At 41.1% G+C, this 17966-nt stretch overlaps 1 protein-coding gene and 1 long non-coding RNA gene across 2 annotated transcripts; one reads left to right on the top strand and one right to left on the bottom strand.

Annotated features, from left to right (window-relative positions):
• Nucleotides 1-581: 581 nt before the first annotated feature.
• LOC146564885 (ferric reductase 1-like) lies at nucleotides 582-5450 on the bottom strand. Its single transcript, XM_085292673.1, has 5 exons — nucleotides 5248-5450; nucleotides 4585-4643; nucleotides 4330-4467; nucleotides 2748-2779; nucleotides 582-2662 (listed from the first exon to the last, which is right to left on the bottom strand). Exons 1-5 carry the CDS (start codon nucleotides 5370-5372, stop codon nucleotides 2573-2575), a joined length of 444 nt encoding a protein of 147 aa, XP_085148799.1. The 5' UTR covers nucleotides 5373-5450; the 3' UTR covers nucleotides 582-2572.
• On the top strand, nucleotides 2630-4014 carry LOC146564886 (uncharacterized). The gene is made up of 2 exons (XR_014894454.1): nucleotides 2630-3772; nucleotides 3860-4014. It is a non-coding gene; the product is annotated as an uncharacterized LOC146564886 (long non-coding RNA).
• Nucleotides 5451-17966: the final 12516 nt, after the last annotated feature.

Below are 17966 nucleotides of genomic sequence, written 5' to 3'. Positions count from 1 at the left end.
GCCTGTTGCTAGGTTACCTCCTAGCACATCACAGCGGAGCCGGAGGGGAAGACAGGGCGATAGGAGAGACATTTTCACACTGTGGTATCGCAAGATATAAGTGGTTATATAAATATATGAGTATACATAATAGTTATTATTCATAGATACCTACATCCTAAATTCCTGTTATTCTTCTGAAAGAAACAGAATGAATGTGTTGTTACAACGGTAATGCCAGGAGAGGCAGTATTAGTTCTGTGTTACATTAATGTGTAAGGAAGTGGAAGAAGTGTGTGTCCTGTAGGAGGCAGTAGAAAATGGATGCTCATGTTCTGTACATGCCCTGAAAGTAAGGTTCAGTAAACCAGTGCAACGATACTCCGGTGTAAGGCTCAGTTATTGTATTTTTATTTTTTGAAGATGCAACACACACGCACACAGATATACACACACTGGCAGGTCGACCGGTCAGGGCGCCGTCAGATCCTGACAGGACCATGCTGAGGACAGACCGGAGGCACCACCCCATGACATGAGTGAGATTATGAGAGCTATTGCTAGCTCTGAAAAGAGGATATTGGACCGTATCGATTCAAGCACGAAAGATTTATTATTCCAGAGGTTGGGACATATTTTTTCTGCACCTGCATTTTGGTACCTGAATGGCAAGCTCGCAAAGTCATCTGCTCTTCGTTTTATAAGCTGGAATGTTAAAGGTATAAATAATCCGGTTAAACGCACAAGGGCTTTTACTCATTTAAAATCATTGAGATCCGATGTTGTATATCTGCAGGAAACACACCTCCGATCAAGTGAACAAATTCAACTAATTAAACTGTTTCTCTGCTTGTCTGCATTGCCACAAATTGTTCTATTTGGTGATGTATCATAGAACTGTACTATATAGTGTATGTACGTTTCTGTGTTTGCTAGTAACTACCATCAACCTAAGGTCTCAGCTAATTTATCTTTGCAGAGATGTTCATTTGATTGTAACAGCAGTAGGAAAGAGCAGTAACAAGAGTAGGACAGCTAAGCTAATTATGGCTAAACATTTGGAATTTAGTGAAAGCAAAAATTGACCTTGCAAAGATGGATAGGTTTATTTAGAAAGTCAGCTATTTACATTTAGTGTTCGTCCCAAGTAGGAGATTTTGAATTGAGTCTAAATTGACCGCAAATTTACTTACATCAAAACTTACAAATTTACATCAAAACTTCTGAAGATGCAGGTCTCTGTGCAGCAGCTGAAGTCTGTGGTGTAGAGGGTGAAGAGGAAGGGGGAGAGGATGGTCCCTTATGGTGCTCCTGTGTTGCTGATTACCTTGTCAGACACACAATGTGGAAGACGCACATATTGTGGTCTTCCTGTCAGGTAATCAACAATCCAGGACACTAGAGAAGCATCCCCCTGCATCGCTGTTAGCTTATCACCAAGCACTGGAAAAGTAAAAAAAACATGAACCTCACAGTGCTCGCCGGCTGGTCCGGGTGGATGTAGACACGATTGAGCAGATAGATGATGGCGTCCTGTGAGACGGGGCTGGTAAGCAAATTGAATGGGATCCTGATGTGGTCTGACAATGGGTGAGATCTGGTCCAGGATGAGCCTTTCCAGGGTCTTCATGATGTGGGAGGTCAGTGTCACAGGCCTGTAATCCTGGGGGCCACTGGGACGTGGCGTCTTTGGTACAGGGACGAGGCTTGATGTCTTCCACAGCACTGGGACCCTCTTCAGACTCAGCATGAACAGTTTATGGAAGACTCCACAAAGCTGGGGGGCACAGGCCTTGAGGGGACTCACTCCATCTGGTCCAGCAGACTTGCCTGAGTGGAGTTTCTTCATTTGCATCTGAACCTGGTAAGCATTTAACACTACTACACTGACATACATAATTTTCAATTTAATGAAGTTAAAAATTTGTTGTCTTATTGTCAGTTGTTATTGACAGCAAGATTATTAGAAATATATGAAAAAATGTACATTAAATGGGAAGTTCAGGAGCTGAATCAATGACAGTTTTTTTTTTTCAAATGAAAGTGACAAAGGTGCAGATTCATACATAGATGCTGTCATATTAACAGATGTTAATGTGTGAAAAGGGCTTTAACCCTCCCATTATGATGTGGGTCGAGTTGACCTGATTTAAAAATGTAAAAGGAAAAATTGTTAAAAGTACTTTTTAATACAAAATTGCTGTTTGGCTTAAAAAATGTAACCAGCTTGTAAAATGAAACTGGTTTACCTGGCAGCCAGAGTGGAGGCTAAAGGCGACTGAAACTACTTCTTTCTTTGCAACTGTGAGACATATTATACACACACACACACACACACACACACGACAGTAATGCTTGGCCCAGTGAAATTGAATGCTGATTGAAAGTACACCTTAATTATCAACTAAAAGCAAAAGAGAAAAAAAACATAAGTAATATTTTTTAAAGACATTACTGAGAAACTTTCCAGGATTCGCCAACTGATGCATCAGTGGGTCTGAATTTCCAGTGCAGTCTCTCATCAAGTATGTTAAAATTGATGATAAAATTCAACAAAACTACAGGGAAACACTCTGGAAGATTCTGCTGCTGCTCATTTTTCTCCAATTCCAACCAGAAGTGCCACCAAAAAGCAAAGGTTTCCCAGAAGGTACACAGCGATCAGGCAACTGTCACCTTTGACCTGACAAAAAAAGTAAAATTATATTAGAAATACTCCATCTTGTGGCAATCAGTGATTGCTTGCTTTTATATTTCTTTCAGCTTACCAATGCTGATTCCATTTGATCAGCAGTATCATCTGAAACCCAGAGCAAAGAACAGTGAAATATTGCAGGGCACATTAACTGAAGTGAACTAAAGCAGTCAGCTATGTTTTTAATCATTTTATTTATACAGGTTGAGTTCTGATATTAGTTTTAAGCTTTAACAGAAGAAGAACAATTTGAAATCAATTTAAATAAAATTGAGTCGAGTTGAGTAGTTGTGGTGATTGAAAAAAAACAAAAAAACAACAACTTTCAGAACGATAACAATGTGCTGGAAGCTCTATGTAAACATTTAGCATGTCAAGTTGCCATTGGTCATGGAAAGTGTGTGCGGCACGGGGGGGTAAAACATTTTTTAAAAATCACCAAACATTAACCAGTTTTTGTAGACACAAAGAGGTTGTGATCATATTTTTTTTTAATAATTTGTGTGACTGAGCCACACATTGAGCCACAGCATTGTCAAACTACACGTGTCCAAAATTGGATAGTCTCAGTTGAGACAATTCAATGCAAGTTCTCTCTGATAACATTAGGTTGGTGGTGCATGAGCTGAGCCTTCGTGTATAGTATTCCCAGAGTATTTTCATGCATTTAATAAATCGAAAGATAAAGATTCCTTTGTCGCTGTACTTCAGCACAGTTAAAGTGTAACAGCTTTTGTTCCAGCAGACTACCATTGAGACATTCTTACGCGTTTTCACTCATCAATTCATAAATACCAATATTGTCAGGGTCCTGGGACTGGGCGACCCAGGATCCCTGAGCAGTCATGTATTATATTATTATTATTATTATTGCTGTGTATTTTGGTGTTGCTCCCCCTTCCCTGTGCTTGTGTATATGTGTGTGTGGGTGGCTGAGCACTTGTTTATAGGTGGCGTCAGGCCTGGAGGGTGTGGCCCTGCAAGGGGACTGGCCACACCCGAAGCCACACACCTGCTGCTGATCAGGCCTCGTCGGGGGAGCTACTTAAGAGAGTCTTGGAGCTCCCACCGACGCGGGATCATTGCTTGGGACTCCACGTTAGTTACCCAGTTTAGGTTTTGGTCGTGTAGTGTATGCCTGCCATTGTTCAGTGTCCTGACTGCTGCCGCTATTGTTTCCCGCAGGAGGAGCGTGGAAGGCTTAAGGAGCAGCGAGCACCGGGAGTGCAGACACGGGAGCAGAGAGCACTTGGAGGACACGACACGGGAGTCTGGGGAGAAACACGGGGATTTATTGTTGTTTGATATCACCCTCTGTAAATAAACACTGTCTATACGTAGAGCACCGCGCCTGGGTCCTCCTTCCCCACTCCTTCCACGGTGTGCCATGCCGTACCGTGACAAATATTTGATGCTGCTGTGTTATACACAGAAAATCTTGTGATACAGTGCTGTTTATTTTACCCATCCAACCACATTCTGAGGTGTACAGGGGTTATACTCTTCGCTCAGTCAGCTAAATGCTGCTGAACTGATCAGGTGGCTCTTCACCGTGCAAATGGACTGTTGGGTCTAGATTGGTTTTTGTCATTAAAGTGTATATGGGTAGTGATGATTTTTTCCTTCATCACTGAAATGCAAAAAAAAAGGCTTACCTCTGTGTTTAACTACCCAATCATGGACCTCCAAAATGATGATGAAGAGAACTTCCCAGGCAAAGAAGCCACCCATCACTTTCAATAGCCACCCATCATCACTGTCAATCCTGTCCAGGCCTGTAAATATGGCTGCCACTGTGTGACACAAAGAAGCAGGCATTTTAAGACGAGCAGCATGGGTGACAGTGTGTCTGCTATTGAAAATGTTAGCATATATGCAAGATGGTAGAATGAAGTAAAACACAAGCTTACCAGCTATAGATTTTATTACCACCGCATTTAAAAAATGTGTCCAGTTGAACAGATACCTCCTATCAAAGAAAAGAGAAGAACTATAAAATCATCAGCTTCTGAAGTTCTTGTCTAAGATTTCTCCTGCATCCAATTTATGAAAACAAGTATCATTACTGAACATACAATTTTACTAAATCTATATTTCACTTAAAAAATATTTCATTTACTGAGTCTGGCCTCCAAAGCTACAACCAGGCTATATTTATTAAAAGTACCATTATTACTAAGAGGAAGGAATAACTTTCACGAGTCATGTGCAAATTAGTTTCCTACTTGGTGTTTCAGTGTGAAAGTGTGCTCTGATAAAGCACATGCAGGCTACACTTTGCAAAAGTTTGAAATTTTAAAAACTTTTATGGCTGAAGTATGAATACAACTCTTAGGGTTATCAAATAACTTTATAACCTCACTTTGCCGCGTGAGCAGTGCATTTAGTCATTAAGCATGTACTGCCCCATTCCTTTGGTTTATCGTGTTTTCAAAATTTGTTAAATAATTGTAGAGAAAAAAAAAGTGAGGCCATTTTTAATTTTTTTTTAAATAATATTTGAACAGAGTATTCTTAAATGTGTATAGGCATGATATAGTATATTAATTAAACACACACAGATGGATACATACAGGTGATGTTGTGGTCCGCAGCGCAGCAAGGCCCCGATAGGCTGGATGAGTGAGAGGATCATAACCAGGCACCCCAACACTGGATGTGCTCCCTGGATACCAAACACATTAACAGTGCTAATCATGGGGCATAAATATCAGTCTGAGAGCTGAAACACACAACTAAAGAGTGCTTAATGAATATCAAGAGAAAAGAAAAAAAAACACTTTGAAGGGGTATATTAATCTTGCCTGTGGATGCAACTTGCAGACTGGAGGAGATAAGACATGGACATAACTAAGCACAAGCAGAACATGATGGCTGGGGGGGAAACACACGTGACAGAAGGAATGGGTCACAAGGGAAAAACATGTAAACGAGACGGGAGAAAAGGACATTACTGAAATACATGAAGGGCCAGGGCTGGGACAGCCAACCAGTCACAGACAAAGAGCCACATCATACACCTGGGCACACATGAACATCACCCATCCCTTCCTCTGTCCTGCGTTCAGTTTAGGGTATCGAACTCAGGACCCTAGCCTCATCAGGCCGGGGTCTTTGTGTGGAGTCTGGATGTTCTCTCGAGCTTCCTCCCACAGTCTAGGGACATGCAGTTAGTGGGGGTCTTCTCGCCCCGTTCACATTCACACAGAGATGAATTGAAGATCACCTTGTGGTTAGTGCCTTCTATTCGATGTACAGACTGAATAATATCACCTTCTAATTAGTTCTGTCTCCTATTGGTGCTCTTCTACGAGTGATCAGTGCTTGATGGCTTACTAAGCTTAACTTTTTTCCACAACATTGATAACAAACACACACAGAACAACAACAACATATGTTATCTAAAAAAAACTTGATTGGACGAAAGTTTTGATGTTCATCCTACATGTTTATTGAGATTGTCTAATGTCTGCGACGGTATCTTCTCCCACGTCTGCGGACACCCGAGGCCTTGTGGGGTCTCTTGTGTCTGCGAACGGGGCGAGAAGACCTCGCATGTCTGCGTCTATACCTGCGTCGTGGCATTGTCCAAAACGGCGGTACCTGCTCCACGTCACGGGTTCTATTTATGGACTCACCTGGCAACTTTAGTGATGTCACTGCTGATGTTGGCACTGTTGGTGTGACCTCATGACTCATTCATGCCATCTGAACTGTGGTGTAATTATGAGGTCACAGGGGGACGTGAATTTATTCACAAAGTTGATAGAGAGTTTGGGTCATAACTCAAAGACGCAATGATGCAGTCAAATCATTTGGAATTAAATATCTCTGTCAGTGCGCCCCAGGGTGGCTGTGGCTACAATGTAGCTGCCATCACCAGTGTGTGAATGGGTGGATGACTGGATGTGTAAAGTGCTTTGGGGTCCTTAGGGACTAGTAAAGCGCTATGCAAATACAGGCCATTTACCATCTATAAATTACAAGATTTAGAGGGTTCTGACATCACAGTCATCTTTCTGACATTGACATCCAGTCTCTCTGTTGTGATATCAAATGTCAATGCCAGATTCATCTCTCTGTTGTGATGTCAAATATCAATGCCAGATTCATCTCTCTGTTGTGATGTCAGATATTAATGCCAGATTCGTCTCTCTGTTGTGATGTCAAATATCAATGCCAGATTCGTCTCTCTGTTGTGATGTCAAATATCAATGCCAGATTCATCTCTCTGTTGTGATGTCAGATATTAATGCCAGATTCGTGTCTCTGTTGTGATGTCAAATATCAATGCCAGATTCATCTCTCTGTTGTGATGTCAGATATTAATGCCAAATTCGTCTCTCTGTTGTGATGTCAGATATTAATGCCAAATTCGTCTCTCTGTTGTGATGTCAGATATTAATGCCAAATTCGTCTCTCTGTTGTGATGTCAGATATTAATGCCAGATTCGTCTCTCTGTTGTGATGTCAGATATTAATGCCAAATTCGTCTCTCTGTTGTGATGTCAGATATTAATGCCAGATTCGTGTCTCTGTTGTGATGTCAAATATCAATGCCAGATTCATCTCTCTGTTGTGATGTCAGATATTAATGCCAGATTCGTCTCTCTGTTGTGATGTCAAATATCAATGCCAGATTCATCTCTCTGTTGTGATGTCAAATATCAATGCCAGATTCGTCTCTCTGTTGTGATGTCAAATATCAATGCCAGATTCATCTCTCTGTTGTGATGTCAAATATCAATGCCAGATTCGTCTCTCTGTTGTGATGTCAAATATCAATGCCAGATTCATCTCTCTGTTGTGATGTCAGATATTAATGCCAGATTCGTGTCTCTGTTGTGATGTCAAATATCAATGCCAGATTCATCTCTCTGTTGTGATGTCAGATATTAATGCCAGATTCGTCTCTCTGTTGTGATGTCAAATATCAATGCCAGATTCATCTCTCTGTTGTGATGTCAGATATTAATGCCAGATTCGTGTCTCTGTTGTGATGTCAAATATCAATGCCAGATTCATCTCTCTGTTGTGATGTCAGATATTAATGCCAGATTCATCTCTCTGTTGTGATGTCAAATATCAATGCCAGATTCGTCTCTCTGTTGTGATGTCAAATATCAATGCCAGATTCATCTCTCTGTTGTGATGTCAGATATTAATGCCAGATTCATCTCTCTGTTGTGATGTCAGATATCAATGCCAGATTCGTCTCTCTGTTGTGATGTCAAATATTAATGCCAGATTCATCTCTCTGTTGTGATGTCAAATATCAATGCCAGATTCGTCTCTCTGTTGTGATGTCAAATATCAATGCCAGATTCATCTCTCTGTTGTGATGTCAGATATTAATGCCAGATTCGTGTCTCTGTTGTGATGTCAAATATCAATGCCAGATTCATCTCTCTGTTGTGATGTCAGATATTAATGCCAGATTCGTCTCTCTGTTGTGATGTCAAATATCAATGCCAGATTCATCTCTCTGTTGTGATGTCAAATATCAATGCCAGATTCGTCTCTCTGTTGTGATGTCAAATATCAATGCCAGATTCGTGTCTCTGTTGTGATGTCAAATATCAATGCCAGATTCATCTCTCTGTTGTGATGTCAAATATCAATGCCAGATTCATCTCTCTGTTGTGATGTCAAATATCAATGCCAGATTCATCTCTCTGTTGTGATGTCAGATATCAATGCCAGATTCGTGTCTCTGTTGTGATGTCAAATATCAATGCCAGATTCATCTCTCTGTTGTGATGTCAAATATCAATGCCAGATTCATCTCTCTGTTGTGATGTCAAATATCAATGCCAGATTCATCTCTCTGTTGTGATGTCAGATATCAATGCCAGATTCGTCTCTCTGTTGTGATGTCAAATATCAATGCCAGATTCGTGTCTCTGTTGTGATGTCAAATATCAATGCCAGATTCATCTCTCTGTTGTGATGTCAAATATCAATGCCAGATTCATCTCTCTGTTGTGATGTCAAATATCAATGCCAGATTCGTGTCTCTGTTGTGATGTCAAATATCAATGCCAGATTCATCTCTCTGTTGTGATGTCAAATATCAATGCCAGATTCATCTCTCTGTTGTGATGTCAGATATTAATGCCAGATTCGTCTCTCTGTTGTGATATCAGATATCAATGCCAGATTCGTCTCTCTGTTGTGATGTCAAATATCAATGCCAGATTCATCTCTCTGTTGTGATGTCAAATATTAATGCCAGATTTGTCTCTCTGTTGTGATGTCAGATATTAATGCCAGATTCATCTCTCTGTTGTGATGTCAAATATCAATGCCAGATTCATCTCTCTGTTGTGATGTCAGATATCAATGCCAGATTCATCTCTCTGTTGTGATGTCAAATATTAATGCCAGATTTGTCTCTCTGTTGTGATGTCAGATATTAATGCCAGATTCATCTCTCTGTTGTGATGTCAAATATCAATGCCAGATTCATCTCTCTGTTGTGATGTCAAATATCAATGCCAGATTCATCTCTCTGTTGTGATGTCAGATATTAATGCCAGATTCGTCTCTCTGTTGTGATGTCAAATATCAATGCCAGATTCGTCTCTCTGTTGTGATGTCAAATATTAATGCCAGATTCGTCTCTCTGTTGTGATGTCAGATATCAATGCCAGATTCGTCTCTCTGTTGTGATGTCAAATATCAATGCCAGATTCATCTCTCTGTTGTGATGTCAAATATTAATGCCAGATTCGTCTCTCTGTTGTGATGTCAGATATCAATGCCAGATTCGTCTCTCTGTTGTGATGTCAAATATTAATGCCAGATTCGTCTCTCTGTTGTGATGTCAAATATCAATGCCAGATTCGTCTCTCTGTTGTGATGTCAGATATTAATGCCAGATTCGTCTCTCTGTTGTGATGTCAAATATCAATGCCAGTTTCGTCTCTCTGTTGTGATGTCAAATATTAATGCCAAATTCGTCTCTCTGTTGTGATGTCAAATATCAATGCCAAATTCGTCTCTCTGTTGTGATGTCAAATATCAATGCCAAATTCGTCTCTCTGTTGTGATGTCAGATATTAATGCCAAATTCGTCTCTCTGTTGTGATGTCAAATATTAATGCCAGATTCGTGTCTCTGTTGTGATGTCAGATATCAATGCCAAATTCGTCTCTCTGTTGTGATGTCAAATATTAATGCCAAATTCGTCTCTCTGTTGTGATGTCAAATATTAATGCCAGATTCGTGTCTCTGTTGTGATGTCAGATATCAATGCCAAATTCGTCTCTCTGTTGTGATGTCAAATATTAATGCCAGATTCGTCTCTCTGTTGTGATGTCAAATATCAATGCCAAATTCTTCTCTCTGTTGTGATGTCAAATATCAATGCCAGATTCGTCTCTCTGTTGTGATGTCAAATATTAATGCCAGATTCGTCTCTCTGTTGTGATGTCAAATATTAATGCCAGATTCGTCTCTCTGTTGTGATGTCAGATATCAATGCCAGATTCGTCTCTCTGTTGTGATGTCAAATAATAATGCCAGATTCGTCTCTCTGTTGTGATGTCAAATATCAATGCCAGATTCGTCTCTCTGTTGTGATGTCAAATAATAATGCCAGATTCGTGTCTCTGTTGTGATGTCAAATATTAATGCCAGATTCGTCTCTCTGTTGTGATGTCAAATATCAATGCCAAATTCGTCTCTCTGTTGTGATGTCAGATATTAATGCCAAATTCGTCTCTCTGTTGTGATGTCAGATATCAATGCCAAATTCTTCTCTCTGTTGTGATGTCAAATATCAATGCCAAATTCGTCTCTCTGTTGTGATGTCAAATATCAATGCCAAATTCTTCTCTCTGTTGTGATGTCAAATATTAATGCCAGATTCGTGTCTCTGTTGTGATGTCAGATATCAATGCCAAATTCGTCTCTCTGTTGTGATGTCAAATATTAATGCCAGATTCGTGTCTCTGTTGTGATGTCAGATATCAATGCCAAATTCTTCTCTCTGTTGTGATGTCAAATATTAATGCCAGATTCGTGTCTCTGTTGTGATGTCAAATATTAATGCCAAATTCGTCTCTCTGTTGTGATGTCAAATATTAATGCCAGATTCGTCTCTCTGTTGTGATGTCAAATATCAATGCCAAATTCTTCTCTCTGTTGTGATGTCAAATATCAATGCCAAATTCGTCTCTCTGTTGTGATGTCAAATATTAATGCCAGATTTGTCTCTCTGTTGTGATGTCAGATATTATTGCCAGATTCATCTCTCTGTTGTGATGTCAAATATCAATGCCAAATTCGTCTCTCTGTTGTGATGTCAAATATCAATGCCAGATTCGTCTCTCTGTTGTGATGTCAAATATTAATGCCAAATTCTTCTCTCTGTTGTGATGTCAAATATCAATGCCAAATTCTTCTCTCTGTTGTGATGTCAGATATTAATGCCAAATTCGTCTCTCTGTTGTGATGTCAAATATCAATGCCAGATTCATCTCTCTGTTGTGATGTCAAATATCAATGCCAGATTCATCTCTCTGTTGTGATGTCAGATATTAATGCCAGATTCGTCTCTCTGTTGTGATGTCAAATATCAATGCCAGATTCATCTCTCTGTTGTGATGTCAAATATTAATGCCAGACTCGTCTCTCTGTTGTGATGTCAGATATTAATGCCAGATTCGTCTCTCTGTTGTGATGTCAAATATTAATGCCAGATTCGTCTCTCTGTTGTGATGTCAAATATCAATGCCAGATTCATCTCTCTGTTGTGATGTCAAATATTAATGCCAGATTCGTCTCTCTGTTGTGATGTCAGATATTAATGCCAGATTCGTCTCTCTGTTGTGATGTCAAATATCAATGCCAGATTCATCTCTCTGTTGTGATGTCAGATATTAATGCCAGATTCATCTCTCTGTTGTGATGTCAGATATCAATGAAAGATTCGTGTCTCTGTTGTGATGTCAAATATTAATGCCAGATTCGTCTCTCTGTTGTGATGTCAAATATTAATGCCAGATTCGTGTCTCTGTTGTGATGTCAAATATCAATGCCAGATTCGTCTCTCTGTTGTGATGTCAAATATTAATGCCAGATTCGTGTCTCTGTTGTGATGTCAAATATCAATGCCAAATTCGTCTCTCTGTTGTGATGTCAAATATCAATGCCAAATTCGTCTCTCTGTTGTGATGTCAGATATTAATGCCAGATTCGTCTCTCTGTTGTGATGTCAAATATTAATGCCAGATTCGTGTCTCTGTTGTGATGTCAAATATTAATGCCAGATTCGTCTCTCTGTTGAACAGTATCCGGGTTTACACCAGCCCACCAGATTTCTTATTTGTGTTGCCCTGTAGTAATCCTGTAGGCAAGGGATGCCTAATCCTCCTTTATCTTTGGGAAGCTGAAGTGTTTTGAACTTAACTCTTGGCTTTTTACCCGCCCATATAAATCTTGAGAGGGTCCTATCCCACTCTACAAAGTATCTATCAGGGTTTTCTATAGAAACAGACTGGAATAAGTTTAATATCTTTGGGAGCATATTCATTTTTATGATGTCCACTCTAGAAGAAATGCTTAGATAGACCATCTGCTAATATTTAGCATGATATCTTTTTTAAGTAGGGGGTAGTTGATTTCTTCCAAGCTAGTTATATCCATTGATAAGTTTATGCCCAGATATTTGATAGTTCTTTTGTCCCAGCTTAGTTTGTATTTGTTGAGCAGATTCTGGGGAGGGCTATAAAAGCTACTAAGAACTTGTGTTTTTTGTATATTCAATTTATATCCCGAGTATAGCCCATACTCCTTTAACACTGACATGAGCTCCATAAGTGATTCGGTAGGTTTTGATAAGTAAACCAAAATGTCATCTGCAAACAGAATCAGAATCAGAAACTTTATTGTCATTGTCACGAGAACAACGAAATGAAGAATGGTCCCCGATCATTGCATCATCCCTAGCAATATCAAAATATAAATAAAACAATAAAATTCAATAAATAAAATAGATAGAATTCTTAAAATACTAATAAGATATAACAGTAAAACATTCACATACATTCTCACACACATGCTTCAGACCGTGCATAGATTAACACAAGAGTGGCGTGATGGACATTTTTTTGTAGTATTCAGATGTGTTATTGCAGTTGGATAACAGCTGTGTTTGAGTCTATTAGTCCTTGCTCTGATTGCCCTGTACCGTCTGCCTGAGGGCAACAGTTCGAACAGGGAGTGGCCAGGATGTGAGGTGTCTTTTATGATGTTTTGGGCCTTTTTAAAACAGTGGGCGTTGTGTAGAACTTCCAGTGTGGGGAGAGGGCAGCCAGTGATCTTTTGGGCGGTGTTAATGATCCCTTGGAGTGCTTTCCTCTGAGCCCCTGTGCAGCTAGTGTACCAGATGCATATGCAGTAAGTTAGAACACTCTCAATGGTGGCTCTGTAGAAGGACACCAGCAGTCTCTGTGTGATGTTATTCCTCCTGAGAATTCTCAGGAAGTACAGTCTCTGTTGGGCCTTTTTCAGCAGCTCGGAGGTGTTCACACTCCAGGAAAGGTTCTCCTCTATATTGACTCCCAGGAAGCGGAAGCTTGCCACCCTTTCTACACAGTCCCCATTTATGAATAGTGGTTGGATCTCTGCCTTTTTCCTTCTGAAGTCTATTATGAGTTCTTTGGTTTTTGAAGTGTTGAGGAGGAGGTTATTGGCCTTACACCATGACGTCAGCTGCTCCACCTCGTCTCTGTACGTAGACTCGTCTCCCTTGGAAATGAGCCCCACCACTGTGGTGTCATCTGCAAATTTCACAAAGATGTTGCTGTGGTGGCGAGGAGTGCAGTCGTGTGTGTAGAGAGAGTAGAGCAGTGGACTGAGCACACAGCCCTGGGGTGAGCCAGTGCTGAGACTCAGGGCTGAGGATGTGTGATGGCCAACTCTGACTCTCTGTCTACGGCCCGAGAGGAAGCTATTGATCCACATGCAGGTGCTGTCTGGAAGCCCCAGGTCTTGTAGCTTGGCCACCAGTTTGTGTGGAAGGATGGTGTTAAAAGCTGAGCAGTAATCCACGAAGAGCATCCGCACATAGCTACCATGCTCTTCCAGGTGAGTTAATGCAGCATGGAGTGCTGTGGCTACAGCGTCTTCCGTGGATCGGTTTGCTCTGTAGGCAAACTGGTGTGGATCCAGGCTGCGGGGCAGGGCTGCTGTGATGTGTCTGCGGACCAGCTTCTCAAAGCATTTCATTACCACTGGGGTGAGTGCCACCGGTCTGTAGTCATTCAGGCCGGTGATGTGGGGCTTCTTAGGCAAGGGGACTATGGTGGAGGACTTCAGGCAGAGTGGGACAGTCGCCTGTGCGAGGGATTTGTTGAAGATCCTGGTGAAGATCCCAGCCAGCTGTCCTGCACAATCCCTCAATATTCGACCTGGCACACCATCAGGACCCGCCGCCTTCCTCGGGTTAACAGCCTGCAGCATGCGCCTCACCTCGTGCTCTTCCAGGGTGAGGGTGGTGCTGCTATGGGTGGCGTGTTGCTGCTGTGGCTCCAATACCTCCGGTACCCTGGTCTCAAAGTGGGCAAAGAAGATATTCAGCTCCTCTGCCAGCTCCAGGTCACCGTCCGCAGCTCCGAGATTGATCTTATAGTTGGTTAGGTGCTGGATGCCTTGCCACACCTGCCGGCTGGTATTACTCTTCAAAAACAAGGCCAATTTCTGCTCACTTCCAGTGATATTAATCCCTTTTATGTTACCATTCTGCCTAATCCTTTCAGCCAATGGCTCTATAAAAATAGCAAATAAGAGTGGACTCAGTGGGCATCCTTGTCTTGTGGACCTTTCAAGCTTGAAAGCATCTGAAAGTTCACCGTTAATCTTTACTTTTGCAGTTGGGCTATTATACAAGGCCCTCAATATAGTGATGATGGACCCATTAAACCCATGGATTTTTTTTTAAAATATGAAAAAAAATTTAACTTTTTCCTTCCGTCATACTTCAGAAATATAATACATTAATTTTTTGAACATTTTAAAACATTTAAGTTTGCTCGTTGTATTTATAAGATCCTACATTGACGTGCTCCACAATCATTGGTCAGTCATGTTAAAATCCATTATCAGTGGAAAACAAACCTGATCCTCTACTAGAGGCGATTGTGCAATACCTTTTAGACATAACACTCAGCAAACAGTTATTATTAGTTAAAGTCAGTGAGATTTGGAGTGATACATGACACATGACGGAATAAGACACGCAGACTTAGCATGACGAGCCGACGAGGAACATGTACACTGTGAATACATACAGAGGGAAAAGGGGACAGGAGATAAGACATGGACATAACTAAGCACAAACAGAACATGATGGCTGGGGGGGAAACACACGTGACAGAAGGAATGGGTCACAAGGGAAAAACATGTAAACGAGACGGGAGAAAAGGACATTACTGAAATACATGAAGGGCCAGGGCTGGGACAGCCAACCAGTCACAGACAAAGAGCCACATCATACACCTGGGCGCACATGAACATCACCCATCCCTTCCTCTGTCCTGCGTTCAGTTTAGGGTATCGAACTCAGGACCCTAGCCTCATCAGGCCGGGGTCTTTGTGTGGAGTCTGGATGTTCTCTCGAGCTTCCTCCCACAGTCTAGGGACATGCAGTTAGTGGGGGTCTTCTCGCCCCGTTCACATTCACACAGAGATGAATTGAAGATCACCTTGTGGTTAGTGCCTTCTATTCGATGTACAGACTGAATAATAACACCTTCTAATTAGTTCTGTCTCCTATTGGTGCTCTTCTACGAGTGATCAGTGCTTGATGGCTTACTAAGCTTAACTTTTTTCCACAACATTGATAACAAACACACACAGAACAACAACAACATATGTTATCTAAAAAAAACTTGATTGGACCAAAGTTTTGATGTTCATCCTACATGTTTATTGAGATTGTCTAATGTCTGCGACGGTATCTTCTCCCACGTCTGCGGACACCCGAGGCCTTGTGGGGTCTCTTGTGTCTGCGAACGGGGCGAGAAGACCTCGCATGTCTGCGTCTATACCTGCGTCGTGGCATTGTCCAAAACGGCGGTACCTGCTCCACGTCACGGGTTCTATTTATGGACTCACCTGGCAACTTTAGTGATGTCACTGCTGATGTTGTCACTGTTGGTGTGACCTCATGACTCATTCATGCCATCTGAACTGTGGTGTAATTATGAGGTCACAGGGGGACGTGAATTTATTCACAAAGTTGATAGAGAGTTTGGGTCATAACTCAAAGACGCAATGATGCAGTCAAATCATTTGGAATTAAATATCTCTGTCAGTGCGCCCCAGGGTGGCTGTGGCTACAATGTAGCTGCCATCACCAGTGTGTGAATGGGTGGATGACTGGATGTGTAAAGTGCTTTGGGGTCCTTAGGGACTAGTAAAGCGCTATGCAAATACAGGCCATTTACCATCTGTAAATTACAAGATTTAGAGGGTTCTGACATCACAGTCATCTTTCTGACATTGACATCCAGTCTCTCTGTTGTGATATCAAATGTCAATGCCAGATTCGTCTCTCTGTTGTGATGTCAGATATTAATGCCAGATTCGTCTCTCTGTTGTGATGTCAGATATTAATGCCAGATTCGTCTCTCTGTTGTGATGTCAGATATTAATGCCAGATTCGTCTCTCTGTTGTGATGTCAGATATTAATGCCAGATTCGTCTCTCTGTTGTGATGTCAGATATTAATGCCAGATTCGTCTCTCTGTTGTGATGTCAGATATTAATGCCAGATTCGTCTCTCTGTTGTGATATCAAATGTCAATGCCAGATTCGTCTCTCTGTTGTGATGTCAGATATTAATGCCAGATTCGTCTCTCTGTTGTGATGTCAGATATCAATGCCAGATTCGTCTCTCTGTTGTGATGTCAGATATTAATGCCAGATTCGTCTCTCTGTTGTGATGTCAAATATTAATGCCAGATTCGTCTCTCTGTTGTGATGTCAGATATCAATGCCAGATTCGTCTCTCTGTTGTGATGTCAGATATTAATGCCAGATTCGTCTCTCTGTTGTGATGTCAGATATCAATGCCAGATTCGTCTCTCTGTTGTGATGTCAGATATTAATGCCAGAGTTGTCTCTCTGTTGTGATGTCAGATATTAATGCAGGATTCGTCTCTCTGTTGTGATGTCAGATATTAATGCCAGATTCGTCTCTCTGTTGTGATGTCAAATATCAATGCCAGATTCGTCTCTCTGTTGTGATGTCAGATATTAATGCCAGATTCGTCTCTCTGTTGTGATGTCAGATATCAATGCCAGATTCGTCTCTCTGTTGTGATGTCAGATATTAATGCCAGAGTTGTCTCTCTGTTGTGATGTCAGATATTAATGCAGGATTCGTCTCTCTGTTGTGATGTCAGATATTAATGCCAGATTCGTCTCTCTGTTGTGATGTCAAATATCAATGCCAGATTCGTCTCTCTGTTGTGATGTCAGATATTAATGCCAGAGTTGTCTCTCTGTTGTGATGTCAGATATTAATGCAGGATTCGTCTCTCTGTTGTGATGTCAGATATCAATGCCAGATTCGTCTCTCTGTTGTGATGTCAGATATTAATGCCAGAGTTGTCTCTCTGTTGTGATGTCAGATATTAATGCAGGATTCGTCTCTCTGTTGTGATGTCAGATATCAATGCCAGATTCGTCTCTCTGTTGTGATGTCAAATATTAATGCCAGATTCGTCTCTCTGTTGTGATGTCAAATATTAATGCCAGATTCGTCTCTCTGTTGTGATGTCAGATATCAATGCCAGATTCGTCTCTCTGTTGTGATGTCAGATATTAATGCCAGATTCGTGTCTCTGTTGTGATGTCAGATATTAATGCCAGATTCGTCTCTCTGTTGTGATGTCAGATATCAATGCCAGATTCGTCTCTCTGTTGTGATGTCAGATATTAATGCCAGATTCGTGTCTCTGTTGTGATGTCAGATATTAATGCCAGATTCGTCTCTCTGTTGTGATATCAGATATCAATGCCAGATTCGTCTCTCTGTTGTGATGTCAGATATTAATGCCAGATTCGTGTCTCTGTTGTGATGTCAGATATTAATGCCAGATTCGTCTCTCTGTTGTGATGTCAGATATTAATGCCAGATTCGTCTCTCTGTTGTGATGTCAAATATTAATGCCAGATTCGTCTCTCTGTTGTGATGTCAAATATTAATGCCAGATTCGTCTCTCTGTTGTGATGTCAGATATCAATGCCAGATTCGTCTCTCTGTTGTGATGTCAGATAT

The sequence above is a fragment of the Mchenga conophoros genome, linkage group LG11 (assembly GCF_057382185.1).
Source record: "Mchenga conophoros isolate Kocher_MC1m ecotype Shallow Benthic linkage group LG11, M_conophoros_male_GT1.1, whole genome shotgun sequence".
NCBI lineage: Eukaryota > Metazoa > Chordata > Actinopteri > Cichliformes > Cichlidae > Mchenga > Mchenga conophoros.
Note: the sequence above shows the minus strand (reverse complement) of the source record. Positions and strands in the feature narration are given on the sequence as shown.

Bases quoted from the DNA above. Each gene is read 5' to 3' on its own strand.
- LOC146564885 (XM_085292673.1), bottom strand. From the start codon at position 5,372: ATGATTAGCACTGTTAATGTGTTTGGTATCCAGGGAGCACATCCAGTG. The intron at 4,644-5,247 runs GTATGTATCCAT...TTTCTTTGATAG, and splicing joins TGCGGACCACAACATCACCT to GAGGTATCTGTTCAACTGGA. The intron at 2,780-4,329 runs GTAAGCCTTTTT...TCTGGGTTTCAG, and splicing joins TTGGGTAGTTAAACACAGAG to ATGATACTGCTGATCAAATG.